This window comes from Maniola hyperantus, chromosome 19 (genome assembly GCF_902806685.2).
Source record: "Maniola hyperantus chromosome 19, iAphHyp1.2, whole genome shotgun sequence".
Lineage (NCBI taxonomy): Eukaryota > Metazoa > Arthropoda > Insecta > Lepidoptera > Nymphalidae > Maniola > Maniola hyperantus.
Genome location: NC_048554.1, coordinates 1,924,050 through 1,951,614, shown reverse-complemented (window position 1 = coordinate 1,951,614; position 27,565 = coordinate 1,924,050). Strand labels below are relative to the sequence as shown.

General features: G+C 39.8%; 1 protein-coding gene across 1 annotated transcript; it reads left to right on the top strand.

The window, feature by feature from the left end:
• Positions 1-654: 654 nt before the first annotated feature.
• BicC (protein bicaudal C) lies at positions 655-24,625 on the top strand. Its single transcript, XM_069505009.1, has 20 exons — positions 655-871; positions 1,178-1,322; positions 1,449-1,492; positions 1,572-1,641; positions 2,452-2,531; positions 3,763-3,825; positions 5,853-6,002; positions 6,496-6,603; positions 7,813-7,938; positions 9,081-9,299; positions 11,827-11,995; positions 13,026-13,439; positions 14,339-14,397; positions 16,183-16,270; positions 22,092-22,205; positions 22,361-22,491; positions 22,712-22,831; positions 23,036-23,270; positions 23,687-23,806; positions 24,320-24,625. Exons 1-20 carry the CDS (start codon positions 791-793, stop codon positions 24,424-24,426), a joined length of 2,643 nt encoding a protein of 880 aa, XP_069361110.1. The 5' UTR covers positions 655-790; the 3' UTR covers positions 24,427-24,625.
• Positions 24,626-27,565: the final 2,940 nt, after the last annotated feature.

Here is a 27,565-nt window from a genome sequence, read left to right as displayed (position 1 = left end):
ATTACATAGGTATTACAATTTATAAATAAACACAATTTTTGTAATAGACTCGCGTAGTTACCTGTAACCTAAATGTAATTTAAAACTTTTTACTTATTTACAATTCAAACAAAAAGTTATATAATTAGTTAACTAACGAATAAGAAGAATAGTAAATTAATTACCTAACTAATAAGAGTTTTATTATAGCTAAACGGCAACTTATTTGTACTTATCAAATCATATGGATATTTATAGTATACTACTATGATTTTAGATGATTCTAAGAAATAGAGAATGGCGCCGTCTTGGCGCGTGACGACCGGCGCGGTAAGCTGTTTTCTGATTGGCTAATCCATGACAGGCCTCCATGTTCGAATAATTGATACGGATTAAAGGAACGTACTGTTTAACAACCTTAATTTTAAAAAGCATCTTTTAAATACATTTAGAATGAATTTAAATTTTTGTACATTATAAAAAAATTATTTACTAATTACAGAGTCAACAATAAATCTATCGAAAAAAACGAGTTATGACCATGACACACAAAACTACCCTCATCTATGCCAATAAAATTTTTAATTTGACACGAATGAAATTTGATATGAAGAACAAAAGTCAGACATTTTGTTCTCTCTAGTTGGGCCCGGGACATTATAAAGTTAGGTCATTCTTCTAAGTTTTAAGTTTTGTATAGTTTTTAGTGAAAATGCATCTTAATTAATTTTATAGAGTTATACTAAAATTTGTTTATTTTAATGACTGAAAATCAATTCACTTTTATATTGAAATAACTTTTAATTTTAGCATGGCGTCAACAAATTTTTTAACGGCAAAATCACACCTATCAGAATTTAAGAATAGTGCTGATAAAGACACCATAAGTGAAGTGAGTATTACATTAAGTGAATATTACACGTAAGCAGATACGCATGGAACAAAACTATCAAATATTAACATCACAAATTTTTGTTCAAAAATCTCGACGTCCGCCATTTTGGCAACATGTAAAAATTAAGCGTGCTTATAAAACTTTTCGACTTTAATGCTTTAAAGTCGAAAAGTTTTATGGTAGTTTTGTGGTTTAGTGGTAAGAAAATTAATAATAGATTTTCTTTGAAATATGTGCTAACTTATAAAATTTATAAGTTAGCACATATTTCAAAGTAACTTGCAAACCCTAAATTTCATACAGGCATCCGAGAGTGGAACAAGTAATTCCGTGACGTCAGCAGAAGACTTACAGAAGTTAGCAGTGATACTTGGATTGAATAGCGCCGAGGATGTATATCAAGAAAGATTCCGCATCGACCGGCGCCGATTGGAAGCTATGCTTGCTGGTATGAGCAAAAACATTCTAAAATTGACCATATTACACACATACTTTATGAGTACCGTGTTACAGTTTATAACTTTAAAAAAGCTCAAAAAGTTTTTATTACCTAAACCTATGTCAATTTTTTCAGAAAACTTGGAAGAATCCCAAACTGCTCAAGCTTTTTTTCATAGGGTAAGGTTAATGAAGTAGATTGAATGATAATCTAGTCATTTGAAAGAGATGTATCTAATCCACATGGTCAACATTGTAGGTCATGAATGAAACAAACACGCTTATAAACTGGCCCGCGCGTCTGAAAATTGGAGCTCGCTCAAAAAAAGGTAATTGACAGCTGTTTTTCTAATCTTCTTTTGATATTTAGGACACATCTAGAGCGGCATATAGGAGTTAAATGGTAAAACTTACATAGAATTATAGTTAAGTTAGTAACATGTCATCGCATACCACCAGGTGAAATTGTAATCAAGGGCCAATGTATCTAAATTAAAAAAAATATACGTAATGATATATTTTTATTTTTTAATATCTTATTTTATTTTTATTAATTCAATTGACTGTGAATATTTTATTTATATTAGTAATTTATTAAATATAATAATACATTAAATAATATTTTTTTCAATAATTCCAAAAATTGACCACGAACACTGACCTTAAAATATAATATTTTTTATTCAAAACAATTTTACGTGTTTCGGAACGGATTTTTGAAAAATAACGTTCCCGATGGCGCCAAGTAGACAAACGCGCGGCGCCAGTCTGGCGCAAAAGCAATTTTATTTCAAAATTTTGTTACAATTTCTGTGCGCGTCCGTTGGTCAAAACGCGAATTTCGTACTAATTAAATATGTTTGTGTTTATTTAAATGAATTAATCATGGTTTTTGTTACAGAACATTGCGATAATTTTATTTACTATGTTATTAAAAGAATACGCGATAATAATTTTATTGAGTTTTCAGAGTTCTTAGGTGAGATTTTGCGTATTTTGTGACATATTTTGATAAAAAAATAAAAGATTTTTATTTTTATGGAAGGGAAGACTTCTTGCGAATTGTGAACAGATCTCAGTGTGAATAAAGTGATAAATATAATATGACGTGATCGGTAAATTGTATTTTAATTGTGCAGATCCTCACGTACGTATCGCAGGCAGGCCTGATGATGTAAAACTCGCACGAGAGAAGATTATGCAGCTACTGGACACCAGGGTAAGATGTTGGTCTCAACCCATACTGTATTGTCCTAGATTATAGTTTAGTCTATCTGTCTTTTACCTTGATAGGCTCGAAGATTGCTTGAATAGAAACGAACAAAGGATTTTACAGGATTTTTATCCCGTAAAATCAAAGTTTATACGGATTTTTTTAGGAACATAATGTTATGTAAATATAGGTAGCTATTAATTAATTATTTGTTTCCGTTAGGAGTCTTATTTGTTAGTAAAGTAGATAGGTAGATCCATACTAATAATGTCTTGAATTAGGTAATTACATATTTCTTTTTAATTCCATGGTAGGTATTTTCAGTGGATCAGAGTGAAATCATATCTCAGATTTTCATTTTTTAGCAAAGATGTTTAGTTCATGTATTTAGCACTCTGACGCTCATGTCTGTCTATCTGACTGTCTATCTGTCTGCCCATCCATCTGTCTGTCAATCTATCAAGAAACCTACAGGGTCCTACTTCCCGTTGACTTAGAATCATGAAATTTGGCAGGTACATGAGTTATAGCAGACATAAGTGGAAAAATCTGAAAACCATGAATTTAGGGTTACATAACACAAAAAAAAAATTGTGGTCAGAATTATCGTGCAAAATGTCGAAACAAGTAAAACTGTAGTACGGAACCCTCGGTGCGCGAGCCTGACTCGCACTTGGCCGGTTTTTTTAAGAATACCATGTGAACTCTTTGATTTTCCGGGACATAAAGCCTATGTCTGTCCCTGCAACGCAAGCTATTCTCTGTACCAAATTTCGTCAATAAAATTAAAACGGATGAGACGTGGACAGACACACTTTCGCAGTTGTAATAATAATAGATGATGCCCGCGACGTCGTCTGCGTGGATTTAGGTTTTTTAAAAATCTAGTGGGAACACTTAGATCCCCTTCCCCGGGATGCAAGCTATCGCTGTACCAAATTTCGTCAAAAATGGTTAAACGGATAGGCCGTGAAAGGCTAGCAGACAGACAGACACACTTTCGCATTTATAATATTGAGTATGGAAGGATGGATTGAAATATCACCTACGGCGCCGATTTTGGTTGGGCCGGCACTGCAGGTATAGTACGCGACACCTCGAGATGGCAATCGGGGTATGAGGTGGGGCGTCTCCACCCCGATTACCATCTCAACCTGTCGCGTACTATAGGTACCTACTCGTAGATATAAAATTAGAGATTGTTAGTAAGTAAATTGGGGGTATTTTTTGTCGGCAGAGTAACCGTGTCACCATGAAGATAGACGTGAGCTACACGGATCACTCACACATCATTGGCAAGGTGAGTGAGTGACGGCTAATTAAACTATGCTAATATTTTTTTTTTAATAGAGATAGCGAGCAAACGAGCAGGCGGGTCACCTGATGTTAAGTGCTTACCGCCGCCCATGGACATTTGCAGCACCAGAGGAACCGCCGATGCGTTGCCGGCCTTTTAGGAATTTGTTGGTCCGCCACTTGAATAACCCCGTGTTGTAATCTAGTGGGAACACCGCCGATGGGAGTTGGTTCCACAGTTTGCATGTGCGTGGAAAGAAGGATCTGGCACAGCGGACGGTCGAAGTGCACCAGACACCCAGGTGGTGAGGGTGAAATTCCTTACGGTGGCGCGCGGTGCGGTTGTAGAAAAATGAGGGTGGAATGAGGTCAAAAGCTCTTCAGAGCACTCCCCATTACAAAGGCGATAGAACACGCATAGAGAACTAACGTCTCTGCGGTGTTCCAGGCTTTCCAAAGAGCCGGTTAGTTTTGGATCGTTCACAAGTCGAACAGCCCGACACTTATTTATTTTATTTTGTTTATTTTGCTTTTGCGGATTGCTATTGCGGACTCTTGGGGTAATAATCGCAAGAGTCATCATCACCATCATCATCAACCGATAGATGTCCACTGCATGGACATAGGTCTCTTGTAGGGACTTCCACACACCACGGTCTTGCGCCGCCTGAATCCAGCAGCTCCCTGCGTCTCGTCTGATGTCGTCCGTCTACCTAGTGGAGGTCTTCCAACGCTGCGTCTTCCGGTGTGAGGTTGCCATTCCAGCACCTTAGGACCCCAACGTTTCTCGGTTTTACGATCTATGTGCCCTGCCCATTACCACTTCAGTACCCGTAGTACAAGATTTTAAGTCTCACCAAACCAAACCAAATTCGAGAGTCGAAATACTTCCGCGTTACAGTAAACTGGATCTTAACTGCCTTGTTTTAAAGCTCAAGTTTGTCTACACTTCTACAGCCAGCGCTCCAAGCGGAAACATTGCGAAATTAAAATCAGTGGCATTGAATATTTGACTTCAATTCAAGGCTGTTTAGGTCCACTTTACTGTAACGCGGAAGTATTTCGACTCTCGAATTTGGTTTCGTTTGGTGAGACGTAAAATCTTGTACTACGGGTACAGGTTCGCAACCCTGTCGGTTATTCTAGTTCTCCTACGGATCTCCTCACTTCTGATTTGATCACGTAGAGAAACTCCAAGCATAGCTCTCTCCATCGCCCGCTGAGTGACCAAAAGCAAAAGTAAGAAAGCCCAAGAGTAGGTATAGAAAATAATCCCAAGTCCTTCCTCCCATAAATATTGTTTCATAGGGCGGCCAGACCATCAAGCGTGTGATGGAGGAGACAGTAGGGTGTCGCATCCTATACCTAAATATTGTTTCATAGGGCGGCCAGACCATCAAGCGTGTGATGGAGGAGACAGGGTGTCGCATCCTATACCTAAATATTGTTTCATAGGGCGGCCAGACCATCAAGCGTGTGATGGAGGAGACAGGGTGTCGCATCCTATACCTAAATATTGTTTCATAGGGCGGCCAGACCATCAAGCGTGTGATGGAGGAGACAGGGTGTCGCATCCTATACCTAAATATTGTTTCATAGGGCGGCCAGACCATCAAGCGTGTGATGGAGGAGACAGGGTGTCGCATCCTATACCTAAATATTGTTTCATAGGGCGGCCAGACCATCAAGCGTGTGATGGAGGAGACAGGGTGTCGCATCCTATACCTAAATATTGTTTCATAGGGCGGACAGACCATCAAGCGTGTGATGGAGGAGACAGGGTGTCGCATCCTATACCTAAATATTGTTTCATAGGGCGGCCAGACCATCAAGCGTGTGATGGAGGAGACAGGGTGTCGCATCCTATACCTAAATATTGTTTCATAGGGCGGCCAGACCATCAAGCGTGTGATGGAGGAGACAGGGTGTCGCATCCTATACCTAAATATTGTTTCATAGGGCGGACAGACCATCAAGCGTGTGATGGAGGAGACAGGGTGTCGCATCCTATACCTAAATATTGTTTCATAGGGCGGACAGACCATCAAGCGTGTGATGGAGGAGACAGGGTGTCACATCCATTTCCCGGACTCCAACCGGACCAGCACACAAGAGAAGAGCAACCAAGTGTCCATCGCTGGCGGCATGGAATGCGTGGAACGTGCTAGAGCTCGCGTACGGGTAAGCAGATAATTAGCATTCTCTAGGAATCTATATACAAGGAAATGACTGACTGACTGACAGTAATTGATCTATCAACGCAAAGCTCAAAGCACTGGACGGAACGGGCTGAAATGTGGCATGCAGATAGTTATTATTACGTAGGCATCCGTTAAGAAAGGATTTTTGAAAATTCAACTCCTAAGGGGGTAAATTAATAGGAGTTTGAAATTTTTGTAGTCCATGCGGACGAACTGTTAATGTAATTAGAGCCTCAATAGCTCAACTGGTAAAGGAGTGGATTGAAAACCGAAAGGTCGACGGTTCAAACCCCGCCCGTTGCACTATTGTCGTACCTACATTTAACATGGCTAATATTCTTTAAAAAAAAAACTATTTCCAATAAATAGTAAACTAACTAGGCTTACAATACGAGTTTGTCGTGTCAGCAGCCGCGAGGTCGCGAGTAAGCGGTGAATATTCAATATTCATAAGCATAACGTTGTTGTCTCAGGCCCTGACTCCACTAGTATTCTGCTTCGAGCTGCCGATCACATCGCAGTCGCAGCCCGACATCACCGCGCCCTACGTGCTGCAGATACAGGAGCAGTATAAAGTGCAGGTGAGAGCCGACACAACACTGCTATGTGTCAGCTGACCCCGCGTGTGTTCTGCTTCGAGCTGCCGATCACATCGCAGTCGCAGCCCGACATCACCGCGCCCTACGTGCTGCAGATACAGGAGCAGTATAAAGTGCAGGTGAGAGCCGACACAACACTGCTATGTGTCAGCTGACCCCGCGTGTGTTCTGCTTCGAGCTGCCGATCACATCGCAGTCGCAGCCCGACATCACCGCGCCCTACGTGCTGCAGATACAGGAGCAGTATAAAGTGCAGGTGAGAGCCGACACAACACTGCTATGTGTCAGCTGACCCCGCGTGTGTTCTGCTTCGAGCTGCCGATCACATCGCAGTCGCAGCCCGACATCACCGCGCCCTACGTGCTGCAGATACAGGAGCAGTATAAAGTGCAGGTGAGAGCCGACACAACACTGCTATGTGTCAGCTGACCCCGCGTGTACTTATTATTCTTTGAGCAATTGGGTATTTTCCTACTTTTGAATTTGATAAATATTATTACTTTATTATAAACTAGGATAAAAATAATGACGTAACCTATGCTGAAAAAAATATTAAAATCCAACAAAGATTTACAAAGTTACAGGCATTTTAATTTTGGAGTGGGAGGATCTTCTATCCCTTTCTCGCAAAACGAAAATTTGTATGAAACCGCACGAAGCTACTATGGCATTAGTAAGGTGTGACGTCAAAATTATATATCGCTATCTCTGTCTAATCAGAAGTATTCAAATACTTATAACTTTTTTGTTATTTGATCGATTTAATTAGTTTTTTCAGTTTACGTCATTATTTTTATCCTAGTTTATAATAAAGTAATAAAAAAATTGGAGTCAAATACCCAATTGTAGCCCGACGTCAACAGAGCTTTGAATTTAAAAAAGTTTTTTTACTTAAACTTATTTTTACTTATACTTTGCACAAGCACTATTACTGTGTAATAGTGCTTGTGCTACTTTATTTTTCTAGGTCACAAGAACATAGTGAACTGTAAGTACGTGTTAGAATAAACTAAGGACAGTTATTGGACTGTAAATTAGATTTAAAAATTAATCATAAGTAGAAGTTTAAGCTAGAATAATATTACTTATTAGCCCATAGGCTAGATGGTAGTAGTAATAAAGCTGCCATTTTATAATGGTGCTTTATGTTAGGAAAAAAAAAAAAAAAACTTAAACTTATTTGTTTGTCAGGTGATGCTGCGAAACCGTCCTAAGCTGCACGCCAACATGATGGTAGTGAAGGGAGTGCAGTGGGAGGTGAGCGCGACTATGGAAGCCACTACGCTGCTGATGAATTATATGTGCGGACACCTAGCGGTCAGTATTCTGTATCAAAATACCTAAAGTAGGCGACCGAAAGTAATGTACATCGACTTTTAGAAGGAGATAGCAAAGTAGAGCACTGTCTTTATCGCTGAGACCGACAAAACGTCAAATAGGTATGAGTGACAGAGACAATGCTCTATAAACGGACAATGCTCTCGGTAGGAACGGCATTCCGAACCAGTGGTAAATTAAACCTGACTATTCATAAGCACTTTTAAAAAGTTTACATGAATAAAAAAACATTCTATTCTATTCTATTCCATTCTAAAGCCGAAATGTCATTCTAAAGACCGATGTACATTACTTTCGGCCGTGTACTGTAAATACTATTACATTATACATACCTACTATCCTTCTTATTATTCTTCGACCAACTAATCATACTTATCTTTTGGAGTAAGATGTTTTTTTTTTAAATTTAGGTTTTACGAATTTCATCACTATTTAGACCGGACGCATTTTAGTAGAAACTAGATGATGCCCGCCACTTCGTCCGCGTGGATTTAGGTCTTCAAAAAATCCCGTGGGAACGCTTCGATTTTTCGGGATAAAAAGTAGCCTTTATCCTTCTCCGGGATGTAAGCTAACTCAACCAACTGTACCAAATTTCATCAAAATCGCTTGAACTGTTGGGCCGTGAAAAGCTAGCAGACAGACAAACAGACAGACAGACTTTCGCATTTATAATATTAGTATGGATTGTCTGTCAGAAAAAGTCACATACGCACAATGTCTCTGAATACATTTTGCTATACACCCCGGCGCAGGCGCTGCAATGCTGTAACAGACTGTTAGTGTTTTGCCAGATTCTGATGTTCACATAGAGTGTTTTCTGACAGACAATTTCTGATAATATGCAGCCGGCTTGAAACATGAATCAGTACCCTTATTATAAATGCGAAAGTGTGTTTGTTTGTTGGTTTCTCCTTCAATCACGTCGCGCAACGGAACGGTGCAACGGATTGACGTAATTTTTTGCATGCGTATAGATAAAGACCTGGAGAGTTACATAGACTACTATTTATCCCGGAAAACCAAAAAGTTCCCACGGAATTTTTGAAAAACCTAAATCCACGCGGACGAAGTCGCGGGCATCATCTAGTAATATATAAAACCATTTTTTTTGTCTCCAGAGCCAAACCAAAGTCCAAATGACCCTGGAAATATCGCCAATGCACCACCCGGTGGTGATTGGGCGCGGCGCCGAGCAACTCAAGCTCATTATGAACGGCACCCACACTCAGATCATGTTCCCTGACGCGGACGACCCTAATATACCGACTCTTCGCAAGAGCTGTGTTACTATTACTGGCCAGATCCACGACGTTTACAAAGCGAGGCAGCAATTAGTGGTAAGTAGATTCTAGCATCTTCTAGAAAGTCCATTATGAACGGCACCCACACTGAGCTCAAGCTCATTATGAACGGCACCCATACTCAGATCATGTTCCCTGACGCGGACGACCCTAATATACCGACTCTTCGCAAGAGCTGTGTTACTATTACTGGCCAGATCCACGACGTTTACAAAGCGAGGCAGCAATTAGTGGTAAGTAGATTCTAGCATCTTCTAGAAAGTCCATTATGAACGGCACCCACACTGAGCTCAAGCTCATTATGAACGGCACCCATACTCAGATCATGTTCCCTGACGCGGACGACCCTAATATACCGACTCTTCGCAAGAGCTGTGTTACTATTACTGGCCAGATCCACGACGTTTACAAAGCGAGGCAGCAATTAGTGGTAAGTAGATTCTAGCATCTTCTAGAAAGTCCATTATGAACGGCACCCACACTGAGCTCAAGCTCATTATGAACGGCACCCATACTCAGATCATGTTCCCTGACGCGGACGACCCTAATATACCGACTCTTCGCAAGAGCTGTGTTACTATTACTGGCCAGATCCACGACGTTTACAAAGCGAGGCAGCAATTAGTGGTAAGTAGATTCTAGCATCTTCTAGAAAGTCCATTATGAACGGCACCCACACTGAGCTCAAGCTCATTATGAACGGCACCCATACTCAGATCATGTTCCCTGACGCGGACGACCCTAATATACCGACTCTTCGCAAGAGCTGTGTTACTATAACTGGACAGATCCACGACGTTTACAAAGCGAGGCAGCAATTAGTGGTAAGTAGATTCTAGTATCTTCTAGAAGGTCCATTATGAACGGCACCCACACTTAGCTCAAGCTCATTATGAACGGCACCCACATCCGACGCCTTTTAGAGAGAGAGCCAGCGCGTGCCAGACCTTCGTTATTTTATAAAAGCTGAAAGTTTATCTGCGTAGTGCCCCCAACACTGGGAGGAACGTTTGTTTGGATTATGGTGGCTTTGGGAGATAACAAGTAACTACTTAATAAAGTTATAAAAAATCTTACGTCAAAGTATAAAGTCTAATTTTTTTATATTATATTTTTTAGAACAGTATTAGAAATCACGTCATGCATTGCCAGACACTTGTGTCGTGGCCCCTGCCAGACACCTTTAAAATTCAAACTTAAAGGGCGTCTAACAGGGGGTTGCCATGATACTAATAACTAATTGTCTGGCCATGTATGACGTGATTTCTAATACTTTTCTGAAGAAAATATAAAAAATTTGACTTCACACTTTGACGCTTGTAAGATTTTTTACACCTTTATTACCTAGGTTATCTCCCAAAGCCACCATACCATGATCCAAACAAACGTTTCGTCCCAGTTGAAACTTTCAGATTTTATAAAATAACGAAGGTCTGGCACGTGCTGGCTCTTAGTCCATTTTGCTTTACACGACAACTGTCGTGCCATGCGGTGGTCCGTGTATGAACTTCCTTACATTGCACGGACAATCCATATCTGTCCTTCAAGCATTAATATTGTCCCGACATACTTTGCAATTTATTACGTCTCTCGTGATATATTGTCATGCAAATTCGGGCGTGTCTATTCTCCAAAGCAATTCAATTATGTCGCAGTCCATCAGACTGGCATCTCAAGGTCTTTGCGACAAACATTGTTTCCATGCCCACTTCATTCATCAGTACCCTTAGGCCTTATTGAATTATTATACCTATATTAAAATTGAACCCCTAAGGGGGTGTAATAGGGGTTTAAAATTTGTGTAGTCCACGCGTGTTTCTTTACGTGATCAAATCAGAAATGAGGAGATCCGTAGGAGAACTAGAGTAACCGACAGCTCAACGGGTTGCGAAGCTGAAGTAGCAATGGGCAGGGCACATAGTTCGTACAACCGATAGACGTTGGGGTCCCAAGGTCCTATAGAATGGCGACCTCGCACCGGAAGACGCAGCGTTGGAAGATCCCCCACTAGGTAGACGGACGACATCAGACGAGTCGCAGGGAGCCGCTGGATCCAGGCGGCGCAAGACCGTGCCGTGTGGAAATCCCTACAAAAGACCTATGTCCAGTCGTGGACGTCTATTGGTTGATGATGATGATGATGAGTCCACACGGACGAAGTCGCGAGCAGGTTGAAATTTCAAAAATTCTCTCTAAGCGGATGCCTACGTCATAGCTATCTGCATGCCAAATTTCAGGCCGATCCGTCCAGTAGTTTGAGCTGTGCGTTGAGAGTCAGTCAGCCAGTCACCTTTTCCTTTTATATCATCATCATGATCAACCCATCACCGGCTCACTACAGAGCACGGGTCTCCTCTCAGAGTGAGGGTTTTGGCCATAGTTTACCACGCTGGCCATGTGCGGATTGGTAGACTTCACACACCTTTGAAAACATTATGGAGAATTCTCAGGCATACAGGTTTCCTCACGATATTTTCCTTCACCGTTAAAGCAAGTGATATATACCTAATCCTTTTATATATTGAGTAGATAATAATGCAAAATCAAAATTATGTGTGTACAGGGAAGCCTCCCCCTAGTCGTGATCTTCGATGTGCCAGAGGGCAGTTTCCGTGCGGACAGCAACGAGACCGAGCGTCTGATGAGCCAGCACAACGTGCTCGTCACTGTGCGCCACAAGCCCAAGCAGGGCATCACCTCCGTCGTCATCAAGGGCATCGAGAGATGCGCCGGTAAGATATATCCTATACTTGTGCTGCAGGACAGCTGCCGTGCGGACAACAACGAGACCGAGCGTCTAATGAGCCAGCACAACGTGCTCGTCACTGTGCGCCACAAGCCCAAGCAGGGCATCACCTCCGTCGTCATCAAGGGCATCGAGAGATGCGCCGGTAAGACATATCCTATACTTGTGCTGCAGGACAGCTGCCGTGCGGACAACAACGAGACCGAGCGTCTAATGAGCCAGCACAACGTGCTCGTCACTGTGCGCCACAAGCCCAAGCAGGGCATCACCTCCGTCGTCATCAAGGGCATCGACAGATACGCCGGTAACTTAACGCTGCGCTCGCTTCGCTTGTGCAATTTTTTATTCTTTGAACTCCTTTGTATTTTTCATTGTATCTGTTTAAATCAATGGGTAGGTTCGTAAAGATTCGTGCTAGAAGGGCATCACCTCCGTCGTCTTCAAGGGCATCGTGAGATGCGCCGGTAACTTAACACTGCGCTCGCTTCGCTTGTGCCAGCGATAATTTTTGCTTGTGCTTATAAAATTTGTATCCTTTGAACTCCTTTGCATTTAGCTGTGTATCTGTTTAAATCAGTGGTAGGTTCGTAAAGATTCGTAATCGATTCAGGATTCAGGATCCTGATTCCAACCTTATGTATGTATCAGGCCTACCTGATAGGAATTGAATGAGGAATTAGGATCCTGAATAAACTACGTCTAAACTCTAATCCATTCTAATATAATAAATGCGAAAGTATGTCTGTCTGTCTGCTAGCTTTTCACGGCCCATACTTAATATTATAAATGCGAAAGTATGTGTCTGTCTGTCTGTCTGCTAGCTTTTCACGGCCCAACGGTTCAATTGATTTTGATGAAATTTGGTACATAGTTAACTTACATCCCGGGAAAGGACATATGCGACTTTTTATCCCGGAAAATTAAAGAGTTCCCACGGGATTTTAAAAAACCTAAATCCACGCGGACGAAGTCGCGGGTATCTTATAGTAAATAATAAGATGTATCTTTCCTTACAGGCGATATCTACGAGGTTCGCCGCGCATTGCTCGGCGCGAACGAGCCTTCCATCACCGTGGAAATCCCGGAGTCCTACAACATCCCAGCGGTCACCAGAGCCATGCCCAACTTTGGCCCTTTCAATCCCTTCTCGCCAACCCAAGTGCCAGTGAACAACTCTCCGCGCTCGCAGTACAGTCTCCAACTTATCACCGACTTGGCCAATTACGCCAACCTTGGCAGCCCGATGTACGGCCACGGTCCCCCTACTCCTGGTGGTTACCCGGCGCCAATATCCCCGTTGGCTGTGACACCGCCAATGTTCCCGGGATGGATTATACCGTCGCCGCAGCCTCGCCCCGGAGCCTTCCACTTCCCGGGAATGGCTGCTAACCCCGGGCCCAGCATGTATAAGGCCCAACCATCTTGGAATCGTGAGTATAATTTTTTTTTTTTTTTAATAATATATTTATTTATTCAAAAATATTGTACAAGACAAAGACTCCTTAAAACAAGTACACATAAAAAAGGTAGAAACAATAAAAATATAAGAACCTGAAGGAGTGCTTTGGCGTCCGTGCTAGGTAAACCTGTGTTACGGGCGCCGCATACAAATTTAAATTTAAATTAGGCTATTTTAGTAACAATATTGTGTGTGCGTGTGTGTGTGTGTGGGGGGGGGGGGGTGTGTGTGTGCGTGTGTGTGTGTGTGTGACTGAAGTCAATCATAGCTAGTTGTTATTTAACTTAGTCTTAACTAAGTCTTAACCACTATGAAGTTGAGAAATTGTTCGCTGAAAGTTCTCCATATTGTTTCTAACTTGTATCATTCTTAGCAGTAACTTTGCCAACTTGGCAAACCTTGGCAGTTAATGTAGTCAAGGATTCCTTCCCAGTGAGTAGGTATAATAAATCCTATCAACTTGTCACCGAATTGGCCATCTACGCCATTATTTATTACTAGCTGATGCCCGCGACTGCGTCCGCGTCTTCAGTCATGGGAACTCTTTGATTTTCCGGGATAATAAGTAGGCTATGTCAGTCTCCAGCCAGGTCTTTAACTATACCCTCCAGGTATGAAAAAATCACGTCAATCGGTTGCTCCGTTGCGACGTGATTGAAGGACAAACCAACAAACAAACACACTTTCGCATTTATAATAAGGGTACTGATAGTTTTAGGGATTTAGTATTTTAGAACCCAAAAATGTATAGCGTGTAAAACTCGGATCAATGCCCCACCTAAGACGAGGCATTGACTCCGAGTCACTATTTACGCAACGTTCGTTGACCTTTAACGTCAGTCAAGTGTTTTATGTCCATTTTGTTCACAGCGATGTCTGGTAACGCCGAAGTGACGCCATGTACACAAATGCCGCATGACCAGAGACACGTAAGTTAAAACAGCTTGGTATCTAACATTTTCAGTAGAAAAAATGCTTCAAAAAAAAGCATAGGTAGGTACTTACTTTGACTTAGCTCAAACTTAAGACGAATTTAAAAGGAGACAGACTTACGCAGAGACAAGTCCCGTTTTTTTCGGCTGACGTCAAAATGACGTCATTTCGATTTTAATAAGACATGGTTTCAGCACAATAGCAATTTGCGGCACTTTTCAGCAGCAAATTCCGAGCAATGTCTAAAACCCCTGCGACTACCCACCATACTGCGGCTAGCGGTAGAGTAGATTTAGGGTGAAAAAGTGGGGAGAAAAAGGGGTAATTCTAGGTCAGATCCTAGATCACCTCCTACATCGGCGAGCAGAAGCAGATATGCAACCGATTGTCCTAGGTTTTGGCAATCACCTCCTAAATCAGCCCTGCCGCAGTCATCATCATTAATCGATAGATGTCCACGGTTGGACATAGGTCTCTTGTAGGGACTTCCACACGCCACGGTCTTGCGCCGCCTGAATCCAGCGGCTCCCTGAGACTCGTCTGCTGTCGTCCGTCCACTTAGTTTTATTTTATTTTTATTGTAAAGGCACACTAAACAGGTTGTAACTAAACAATAGTCTAAATACAAAAACAATAGATTAGGATCTGTAACAACGCCTAACATGTGCACACTTCATTACTTGACAGTTTTGAGAAATTGACAATAATTATTATTAAACTAGCTTATGCTCGCGCCTTTGTCTGCGTGGACTACACAAATTTCAACCCCCTATTTCACCCCCTTGGGGGTTAAATTTTCAAAAATCCTTTCTTAGCTGATGCCTACGTCATAATAGCTACCTGTATGCCAAATTACAGCCCAATACGTTCAGTAGTTTGAGCTATGCGTTGATAGATCGGCCAGTCAGTCAGTCAGTCAACATTTCCTTTTATATATTTAGATATAAAAAGTGTTTAAGGTACATAGTTATAAATATTTAAGTGGGGGTCTTCAACGCTATGCCTTCCGGTGCTAGGTCGCCATTCCAGCACCTTGAGTCGTGGGTAAATTAGCCCTCTATAGATTACACGCGCTTTCCAAAGACTCGAGCATGTTTGTCATGTCGGGCAACTGCTAGTCATCTGATGATGACTAGCAGTTGCCCGCGACTTCGTCGGCGTCAAATTTCTGGTTTCTCATGAGATCTGAAATTAACCCGCTACAAAAGGCCTCACTTACCTACTCACTCAGTCTCACCTTAAGTCACGGAACCCAGAATACCCATAATGCCGACTTTTGTATCTCTAACTCCAAAACCATAGTATTTTCATATAACTTTTCAACTCCCATTCCACTTCCTTAGGGGGAGAATTTAGTTAGATCCTTTCTTATCTGATACCTACCCCCTAGAAAGAACCTACGTTTCCAAGTAAAAATAACAATAGTTAAAACTTGTCTATAAAAACTTTTCCCCCCTATTTTACCACCCTTAAGGAGGGGATTTCCCAAATTGACTTATACAGTTTTTATTATTTAAAGCTAATAACCTAAATGTCGATTTTCATGTCTCTAACTTCAAAAACATAGGACTTTCATACAACCTTCGACCTCCCCTTTCCCACCCTTAGGGGGGGATGTTCTCAAAACCGTTTCTTAGCTGAGACCTACGTCCTAGAAAGAACCTACCTTCCAAATTTCAAGTTTGTATAGGCTTTATAGTTCCTGAGATTTCGTGATTAGTCAGTCAGTCAGTTAGTGAGTGAGTGAGTGAATGAGTGGTATTTCCCTTTTATATATTTAGATGAGCTCGAGCTCGCAGGCGAGCAGCAGCGGCTACCAGAGCAACTTCACCGGCAGCTCCGTGTCGCTCGACACGCAGAACATTTCCGGTAAGTTAAGCAAAAGACAAGGCCCATTCAAGTATGCACAAATGTTTAATTAATTCCGCAAAATCTATTAGAGATATAAAAAAACCGTCAATAACAATAAAAATTCTAATTATCTACAAAATTATGTTTACTTAGTTCAACATACTCATTGTGGCTTATTCCTTTGTACACAATCTCTAAACGAAACTAAAATATCACGTCTAAATCTATTGCTATCCCTTTCATAATGTTGCTTGCGGAATAGGAAAGCACTAGATTTAGACCTGTTAATTTAGTTTAGTTTAGAGATTGTGTACTAGAGAATCGGCCCCATTATTGTGGCTTATTCCTTTGTACACAATCTCTAAACGAAATTAATGATTAAACGAACTTACCTGTACGTGAAGTTCTATCATAATTATACGAAGTGCTACGTCCGAAGAATCAGTAACGTCTAGATATTATTGAACACAATGTAGTACGCATAAGGAGTCACCACTTCAGCACTGTAGTTTAGAGTTTTTTTTTTTTTTTTTTATTATTATTACCCCCCGATTGGACGACCTCACTCGCCTCACGGCCGTCGCACCGCCGCTTTTCATTTAGTTTAGATGATTGCGATGTTTCCGCAACATTCTGGGTTATCAGGGCGGGCGGGTGTTACTGATTCTTCGGACGTAGCACTTCGTATAATTATGATAGAACTTCACGTACAGGTAAGTTCGTTTAATCATTAATTATACTCGTGCTACGTCCTCGAATCAGTAACGTCTAGATATTATTGAACACAATGTAGATGTTGAGAGTACGTGGAGGGAACGTCGCAATAAAAATAATATGAATTATGTAGGAAACTTTTGCTCATTCATTACAGTAACAAAAGAGTATTACGTACAAAGAGTAATCGTCTTCAAAAATTGCAATATTATTTATAAATGTCATTAATTTTAATCAAAGCGAACATATCGTTCTTACTAAGGCCAAGTTATCTAGGCTACTAAGGTAAACTACCTTAGTAGCCTAGATAACTTAATAACGAGTTATTGACTACCGGCCTGTTGTAAAACTTGGCAAAGGTAGTGGAACTGCCGCTACACCCAGCGGTCTATCTTATTATATCTAGATTGACCCCAAGCTTGAACGCCATAGATGTTGAGGCGTGTCGGGTGCTGTGGGAAGAAAACATGAAAACGTCAATTCCACTATCTTTCCAGGTGGACTTAATCCACTGGCTTAGCGTTTGAGGTGAAACACAATAGTCGGTCAGACTTTCGTAAGTTTTTGGTTCTGGCCATGTATATAATACCTAAGCGTTTTTGCAGGGCATATTTCTGGGAGTTCCTTGAAGGAAGGCAGGTAGTTACAAAATAGGTTTGTTATGTACCCACTTTGGACGTTTTTATAAATTCCATGATTTTTATAATTTATTGATCATTTGAAATAATTACTTTGTCAATTTTAACTTTAGACAGCGTTCGCACTGTGTGCTGTCACAAGAGCAAATAAAGTCATGCATTTCTTTGAAAGCTGTTCTACAGGGTCATACTTTCAATAGGAGACAAAGAATCTAACTGATTTGAACTATGTTTGTTTACCACGTGGATATTATGTGGTGGTCTTAGCTTGTAAGTAAACACTTTTACAAAATCTTGTAATCCTATCGTCCTGTGATATATTTCCAATTACTTATTAGATAGGGAGCAACTCTGTGACTATTGATAGTTCTATATTGATCACCAATATTAATTATCTTAATGAGGAACTCTATGACGATTGGAATGGATGGATCGTAAATGTTTAAACAATATAATCTATACAAAAGGTATAGGTACCAACGTTTGAGGCAAATGTTGTGTTTTATTATTAGAGTGTTAGTCGACCATGAAACCATCATGATTGATGATGATCAGGTAGGAATGGAAAGGATGGGCACACGTCGCTATAGCAATACGGTCCGGACAATACCCCGGCAACCCAGGGCAATGTTTGCTGGGACAAGGTATTAGAACATCGTTAAAATTTAACTTTACGTCTGATTTGAGCAGATGCATAAATAATGGGTACCATGGTTGATTGGGTCAATAAGTAACAACCATTATACCTACAGCTTTGTCTGTGCTCTGCAAAGTTTTTAGTATAACAGCGCTAGGAATAAATACATAAATTAAAGCTTGAGACCAGTCTAATGTGAAAGCGTCGATTTCAAAAGCATCAGGGTCCCTATGCTATGCCATGATCCGAATTTATCACATTTAGTATTTATTCGGGTAGCAAATAAATCAATTTGTGGGACTGGAAAAATTTCCCATCAATTTTTGATAGCCAGAGTTCGTTAACTCCCATTCAAACATCATGATGTGATTGACGAGATTCCCGATCAGCAATAATATTATCTAACGACTTATAGTTAATATATAAAGCTACTATAATAATCATCTGAGACTCACACTACTGCCATATGTCTTTAGTGACGTTGTTCATGTGAGGGTATTTAACGCCGCCTATGCGATTAATCTAGCTCACTGCAGTTGTGTTTAAGTAATCTCTGAAAGTCGTAAAAACATTTTGCAAATAGCTTTAGGGCAAAGTACGCAGTTAAAAGTTCGAGATGAATGATATATGTAGTTGCCCCTCACTATAAGACCAGCGACCACTTAGCGGTTTGACCATCCCGTTTTTGAGGCATCAGACCAGACATAGCTCCTCTAATACATAGCTGTCGCTTCTACGTAGTAGTACTTGCAAATTCTTTGGTCGCTTCTGATTCTATGAACTGAATTGTCAATGACATTCAGAGCCACCAATTTAAATTAGTAAGGGTTGTGACATTGTCATAAATGCTTCATAATTGTCGCAGGTTATATTGGTTTCGTACTGTAACCATCCGTATTCTATGGCCTGCATTCAGAGACAAATAAACCTAATAATTTGGCAAATTTCCGTATTTTGCAGCGTTTTAAGCGTAGCATAGGTTGTGATATTATAAATTGCCATTTATGATAAGTATAACCTAAATAATTGCAAGACTTTGAAGGTATCCTGCATTCTGTTACTTTTTACTCATTATTTCCTCATTAATAATGAAGCCCAGCGCCCTTAGTAAATTTTTAATGGCCTCAATATTTTGCATACAGTCTTCGTAAGTATAACCAACGAAGTATAGCTTATGTATCTATAAGTATACTTATAGATGATACAAAACCACATGAATGTAGAAACTTTACAATAGGTTTCATCAGTTTAGTAAACATTTATGGCGCCGTAGGGTAGGTATACAGATACCGAATGGCAGGACTGGTCTATCAAGTTTCATTTGATAGCCGTTTATCTAAGATAAGATGGTATTAAATCAAAGTCAATTAAGACTTATAAAACTGGGCGAGGCGTCCAGCGTAACGTATCAGATGTACTGGCGGTGGGTCTACTTGGGCCACTGCGTGTAGCCTTGCGACAGGTTCTCACGGGACAGCACGTTCTGCGGGGCAGGTGGCTGGTGGCTGCGAGTCGCGGCCCTCGTGATGTTGAAGCTTTTGGGCTTCTTGGGAATTTCGGGTTTTAAGTCCGAGCTAGATTTTGAAACAGCCATCGACCATCAGAACAGCAAACTGTTCTGATGGTCATCTGATGGTCTCCGGAAGGTTGCTACCAGAAAAGAATTTTGCCATTCTTAGTAGGCAAAAGCTAGTCCTTTAAATCCCTCTTAACAATATCCTATAAAATATAAAGTGCGAAGTTACGCCGTGCTTCCGATTCGGAATGTCGAACTTTGCATAAGATTCGACTAAGTCCCATAAGACCTCTAGTCAAATCGTTGTTCTCGGTAGCACATAGCTGATCCGATATTACTTTTCCGAGCAAGAAAATACCAGTTGTTATCTGCTTTTGACGTGCCTCAATGGCCTTGTCCATTTGACCTGATCAGGAACTGTGGCCTTAAACTTGGGATTAAGCTTTGGTGCAGCCATATTTATACAGTTCCTCGGAACCAAGAATTTCTTCAAAAGTTCCTTGTGAACATCCTTATTTGAACCGAATGTTGCTACATGGATAAATCTAGGCGCAACTTCCTTAATAATGTCAGGCCCATATCGGGTCTGTACCCAGTATATCAAGATTATGGTGTTAGCAGCGTCCTCATCACGAACACTCGATGCAATCGGTTCTCCCGACACGTTATCGGGTATGATAGAGAAGCTAATATAATTGTGGTCTACAAAGACGGCAAGATAGTCCTAAGGACTACTCTTTTTACATTCAATTGCGACGATATAGTCCCTCAGATTACTCTGATGCATTTTGTTACACCCTAGAATTCCCCCAAGGGTTTAAAGTAGAACGAGTGTGGCGAAATAGTCCCGCAGATAATTCTGATATACTCTTAAGTTTATCTGTTATCATTATAATTGCGGGTAGATATTGCGGGTACAAATGCGGCAAGATAATCCTAATGACTACTCTGATGCAATTTGTAAAAATAAAGCTATTTCACAGTCGTTAACATTCAAATGCGGCGAGATAGTCCCACAGACTACTCTGATGCATTTTAAAGAGTTAGGTATTTACGGCCAATAGTTCAAATGCGGCGAGATAGTCCCGCAGACTACTCTGATGCACTTTAAAGAGTTTATGCAATTTACGGCTAATAGTTCAAATGCGGCGAGATAGTCCCGCAGACTACTCTGATGCACTTTACAGCCAATAGTTCAAATGCGGCGAGATAGTCCCACAGACTACTCTGATGCACTTTAAAAAGTTGGCAATTTACGGCTAATAGTTAAAATGCGGCGAGATAGTCCCTCAGACTACTCTGATGCAGTTTAAAGCCAATAGTTCAAATGCGGTGAGATAGTCCCGCAGACGGCAGACTACTCTGATGCACTTCAAAGAGTTAGGTTAAAATGCGGCGAGATAGTCCCGCAGACTACTCTGATGCACTTTAAAGAGCTAGGTTCAAATGCGGCGAGATAGTCCCGCAGACTACTCTGGTGCATAGACCGTAGCGTATCATTTGAAGGTTTAAACTAGAACGAATGTGGCGAAAGAGTCTCGCAGACAATTCTGATACATTCGTAAGTTTTTTCTTTTATCATTATAATTGCGGGTAGGTAGGTACTTACCATCAACAATTTCTTTTGGCGTGGCTGGCCTCGATGAATTTGACGATGAATCCGAAGATTGGCTCGATGATGATGGAGAACTTAACGTGACCGCGTCACGTTTTTTATGTCGTGAAAGTTTCACTTCCTTTTCTTAATTTATTCACTATTAATTCCAAACTACTTTTGTTTACACGTTTCGGCATAGTTACTATAATTATTAAATTATTAAATTATAAGCCTACTGCGTGCGAGATACTGAACAAGTGAAGTGGTTGAGCACTAAAATGCGAAATGAAAAGCGGCGGTGCGACGGCCGTGAGGCGAGTGAGGTCGTCCAATCGGGGGGTAATAATAATAATAAAAAAAAAAAAAAAAAACTCTAAACTACAGTGCTGAAGTGGTGACTCCTTATGCGTACTACATTGTGTTCAATAATATCTAGACGTTACTGATTCGAGGACGTAGCACGAGTATAACTAAAATATCACGTCTAAATCTATTGCTATCCCTTTCATAATGTTGCTTGCGGAATAGGAAAGCACTAGATTTAGACCTGTTAATTTAGTTTAGTTTAGAGATTGTGTACTAGAGAATCGACCCCATTGTTCATTTTGATAGAACTAAAAGTTCCGGAAATATATCTCCACCATGAAAATTAAAAAAAAAAAAAGTGTTATATTTCTTGTACAATGGTAGGGAACCCTTGGTATACGAGTTTTATTAATATTAATATTTTGTGTTAGGTAACGCCAGCAACGTGGGTTCTCCGTCAGTGTCGCCGATCAGCACCCGCGTCAGCACCCACAGCCCCACGGCTTCCACCAGCACCTCCACGGACTCTGATCGCACGCAACAAGGTAAGACTTACAGCCGCTTTTCTGATTAGTCGGTGCAGCAGCGCTGCGACACACCTTGGCTCATTTTCGAAAATTTTCGGAATACTGTTGAATGAATTATTTTGTTCTGAAAATAGCTTTATAAATATGTACTTATAACATTGGACACACAACAGATTTGGCGAACATAATTTCGGAACTGCCGATATCGGATCGCCGCGCCGTCGGCTGCGAGAAAAAAACTTTGGAGACCCTCAAGATGTCCCCGCCAACCGAATACAGAAAGCTGCGGGCCGAAGCCAATAAGGTACATAATAAAATATAAATAAAAAATTTATTTTTGAGAAGAACCAGATTATGCGTGAAAAAAACGTACAGAAATTTACCGTGGTGCGCGCTAGCTTTAAAGGTTCTACTGTCTACAAAATAATAAATTATACTTATTCACGGTTTGGCCGAAGTTTTCGTTTGAATGTTGACTGAATATTCGGCTATTTCGTCCATCTGATTCATACCAACGTTTGCAGGCCATGCAAGAGTCTGTAGGAAGCGGGTACCGCGTGCCAACCAACCGCTGGTCGGGATACTACTTTAGCCACACCTCCCCCGGGCCCATGAACCTGCAAGAGAATGAAGGCATGACCACGGTAAGCATCCTAACATCACTGAACTATAGTGCGCAACACCGTCCAAATGGGAATCGGGGAGTAAATTGCTTAACAGCTTTGTGAGGACAGTCAGTCAGTCACCTTTTCCATGAAGTATCTACCAAATAAGTATAAAGATAAATCGTAAAAAATTTACATAGTTCATGTTTACAGTTCACAGTCAAAATCCTTATTCTTTTACAGCCTGAAAAGGGTTGGAATAGATCGGAGTTATCGCGTCCCAATATTATGGTGACTTCGCCTCCGCAACGAGCCTCGCCGTCCACGTCGTCGGTGCAGTCGCAGACGCCGTCGCCCGCGCAGTCGCACACGCAGTCGCCCGCGCAGTCGCACACACCGTCACCGCCGAACAAGAAGCCATGCACCTACCAGATGCTGTACGATCTGCTGAGAGACCGCGGCCTCTACAAGTATATTGGTGAGCATGCTATAACAACTCCACAACCAGCCACATCTTTGTCGTATAGTCGCCGCCAAACAAGATGGCATGTTGTGTAACATTTAAAAAATTCTTCTCCAAGTCCCAGTGATTCTTTTTAAGATCCGAAGATCCTAAAAAAATCACTTCATAAAATATCTTAATCATCACACGCTACGTTTGCACTAATATTTTGTTAGTACTGGTTTCCATTTCTCTTTATTTTTTGTGACCATCAATCTAATCACTAAGAACTTTGTCGCAAGTTTCTTCATCTAAGTAGGTATGTCCTTAAGTTACCCAAGTTTTACACATTCGAATTTTGTCCCAAAGTTTCTTCAACTAAATTATTCTAAGCTAAAGATCTGAAGATAGGCATTCTCAAACACCCTAATAAACAAAATAATTGTTTGCAGAATTGTTCAAGAGACACGAGGTGGATTTGCCCACATTCGCGTCGCTAATCGAGGGCGACCTCATCGAGATCGGCGTATCTGCCTTCGGCGCGCGCAAGAAGATGCTGTCAATCATTGCTGGTGAGTGTTGTATTGTCAACTGATCGAGGCGACCATGAGGACTCGAGGATGAGATCGACGTGTCCACCTTCTAAAAATCTAGATAGGTATTTGGAGTAATTTAAAAAAAAACTATCGAAGAAATTGTATCCGATTGTGTTTTCATTTTATAAAGAATTTGAAAATTTTATGAAGGGCCCAAAAAGCACATTGCGTAATTTTATTTTTCAAATAAAAAAACCCGGTCTGTTCTTAATACATACTCGGATATTTTTCTAGCATTTTTCATGATAAATAAAAAACTATACTTAATGCAAAAAATAAATAAAAATCTGTTTTAGAATGTACAGGTTTCATATAAGTACCTAGTTATCTTACTTTAATGAACACATTTTAATTTTTTTTAAGTCTTCCAAAAGTCACGAATTTTGTACATGGGTCATGAATCTGAAACGTAAGAAAAGTTAACAAAGAATCGCGAAGAAAATACCTCAATAATAATTAAATTGCACAATGCACACTTTTATTTCCCAGAACTGAGAAAACAACCGCGCGTCTTCGACGCTGTGCCGACCGAAGTGAGGCTTCTCAACTCTCCGCAGCAATACAACGCTGCTGCGCGCACGCAGGACAATTGGTAGATCATAGATCTACGACATAATTTACCTGTAATACTTATGAGATTAACACACTAGTGAAATAATGGAAACAGTGGCGTAAAACATGGATTTAGGGCGATAGGTACAGAGTCAATCCAAATCACGATCCGTGGATCGAATATCAACGGTGTTTTTTGTCAAAAATTGTCACTTTGACAATTAACAACGTTGCTAAATACTAAGTAACCTTGGATGAATGATTACCTAAGTAACGGACGGGTGCGTGGCGATCTTTAATTTTTATCCGTGATCATGATCTGGATTGACCCTTGTTAGGTACTTATAGAGTCTGGCTAACGAAACATGAGGCTAGAAAAGCGCGGTTAATTTAAAAAAAAAACAAGTTTGGCAGCCCCAAAATTAGTAAATTAGACCTGGAATAACTTAATTTGATACTTTAGAATTACTTATTTATAGTGCTGTCCTATCAAATTAGGTTATTCCATAGAGATACTAAAGGAATTATTCCAGGTCTGTCATGCTGATTTTAGATATTTTTTAAATTTGCCGCGCTTTTCCAGTCTCATCTTTCGTTAGCTCTAAAATAATTTTCTAGGGGGTCCAAATGAATATATGCCAATAATAATATAACTTATGACAGCAAATATAAGTCCTCAAAAAAAAATTGTCGGACCTTCAAAAAATTTAAACTATTGATTTTTAAAAATTATCTCTTGTCCCTCCGTTGTTACGCTACTATTTGGTGACAAAAATGAAATTGCTTATAGCATAGTTAGGTACTTAAATTAAGTTTATTATTTGCACGAACTTAATTATTTTATTTTACCCATCAAATAGGATAACCGAGTTTAAAAAATTGGTATATTTTGAAGTAGAAAAAGTTGGGCGAATGCATTCAAAAATAGGTAGGTACCTACTTTATTTTATTTGAAAAATGTATTTTGTTAACTCGGCTAGGACAGGCCATAAAATGTAATTCTTGGCGCGCATAGTGTTTTTTTATAACAAATATTAAGGATCCCACACACGACTGGAAGAATTCCGATAAAATCATCTTAGGGGTATTTTTATATATTTTTGTATTTGCCTATGCCTAAACTGTTCAAGATTTGTTAATGTCATTTTCAATTATTTTAAAAGTTTTAGCTACCTTCGAATGGCTAGAATTACAAAGCCGAGGTGATTTTATTCAGGGAGTTTTCCGGTTTTGTTAAAGTTCATAATATGAACATTCTTACACTCATGGGTCGTACTCTTATGAAATAGAAAAGGTACGAAAATATGAAAAAGATTAGGATGTTATGTAATTTTATTATTGTCTAAAGGACATTAAAACGTTTTAATCTCATAAGTATTATAATGTAACCCGATATTTATTTTATACGAATGAAATTCCTATTGTTGTCCACTAATATCAACCATGAAGACAGTTTATGGTACTCGAACGAAAAAATATTAGATATAATATGTTACTTAAACAGTTTTGATATTTTACGTTCAGGAACGAAAATAAGTGATCAATCATATCAAAGCTCAAGACTGATTAATTGACTAACGTTACCGTAACAAAGTTACGTATCGATCTCGACTGAATAGCTCAAGACTGATATTATCACAAATTAGTTACTATGACAATAATCGCGTGGTTCATATGGCATAAGTGTTAATTTATGTGCCAAAGTTGAAAACCGTGACTGGTGTTATGAGCCGGCAAATGTTTCTCGTTGATTTTATGAGATTTTAAAAATGTATTTTAATAAGTTTTTTTTAATAAGATTTTTATCTTAGCTCAAAGCGTTACGACAATATTTTGATCTCTATCATGGAATTTCCGGACTCGTATATTGTTGAAGTAAACGGGCCGATGGTAAATCCTATTAGATTGAAGGTTAAGGTTTTTTTAATTTAGAATTAGGCAATCATTTATTCGCGAGAACATGCATGTTTTATTTTTTGATTTTAAGTTTTAACCCTTTTTTTTCGAACACATTTTAAACGAATACATTAAAAATCCGGACTTAGTTTTTATAATAATTATTATGTTAAATAAAAAATAAATGTCCTCGCAGTTTTAATTTTTGATTTTTTTTGTTTTAACTGAAGTTTTCGTGTCCATATATTTTTTATAAAATTTTGCCACTTGATAAATCTTTTATCGTCATATTTTTATCAATATGCAGTGAAAAGACAACATCGCTATTGGCTAATGACAGATATTAAATCAGTACCACGGAAAAATTTGGACCGCTTTTGACTTGATTTTAAACAACTCGTTTACGAGAAACATTTATATATTTTCAGCGCCTACTTAAGTGACAATTTAATACATATTTATAATACGCAATCTGCAGGCTTAAATCGCGTATCTCTTCCTGTAACTTAATTGTATATAACTAGTGCCATTAAAGAAATGACTCGAAAATTTGATCATTCCCTCTCACTTACACGCTATGCCTGTTCATAGTGTATGAGTAAGACAGATTGAATAACATTTGCTTTGTATGTTACTCGTGCCAATAAAGAATCGAATCCAAGATGGAAGGGTTGATGATTACCTCTCACTTACACGCTATTTATCTATTTATAGTGTATGAGTAAGACAGAATTATTATTAACGCCATTTTTGATTTGATAACATTAGCTTTGTATTTAACTCGTATCAATAAAGAATCGAATCGAAAATGGAAGCAACAATTATTCCCTCTCACTTACAATCTATAGTGCATGAGTAAGACAGAGTTATTAACGCCATTTTAGATTTGAATCTTTATTGGCACTGAATTACATACAAAGTAAAGAGTTCACTAAATTATTGTGATATTTATGTGTTGTCCATGCCATCATGATCTTTGTCTATCACTCGCGGCACCAAACTTACCCGGTAAGCCAGCAACAAATAGGCTACTTGACTCATATCTAATTCCGTCCAATAAATGATTATTTATTATAGTATTTTGCTTAAGACAACGAAATATATCAATAACAATTATTAAAAACGCAGGATGGATATATAAATCCAATTTAAAAAAATAGTTTTTATTTTTATTTGAAACGCAGAAAACGCTGTCAGCCATGATGTGACGTCATTAATATGTAAACAAAGAAATGTCATCCCTATGTCACGCGGGGACTAACGTAGTATCCATATATATAAAATTTA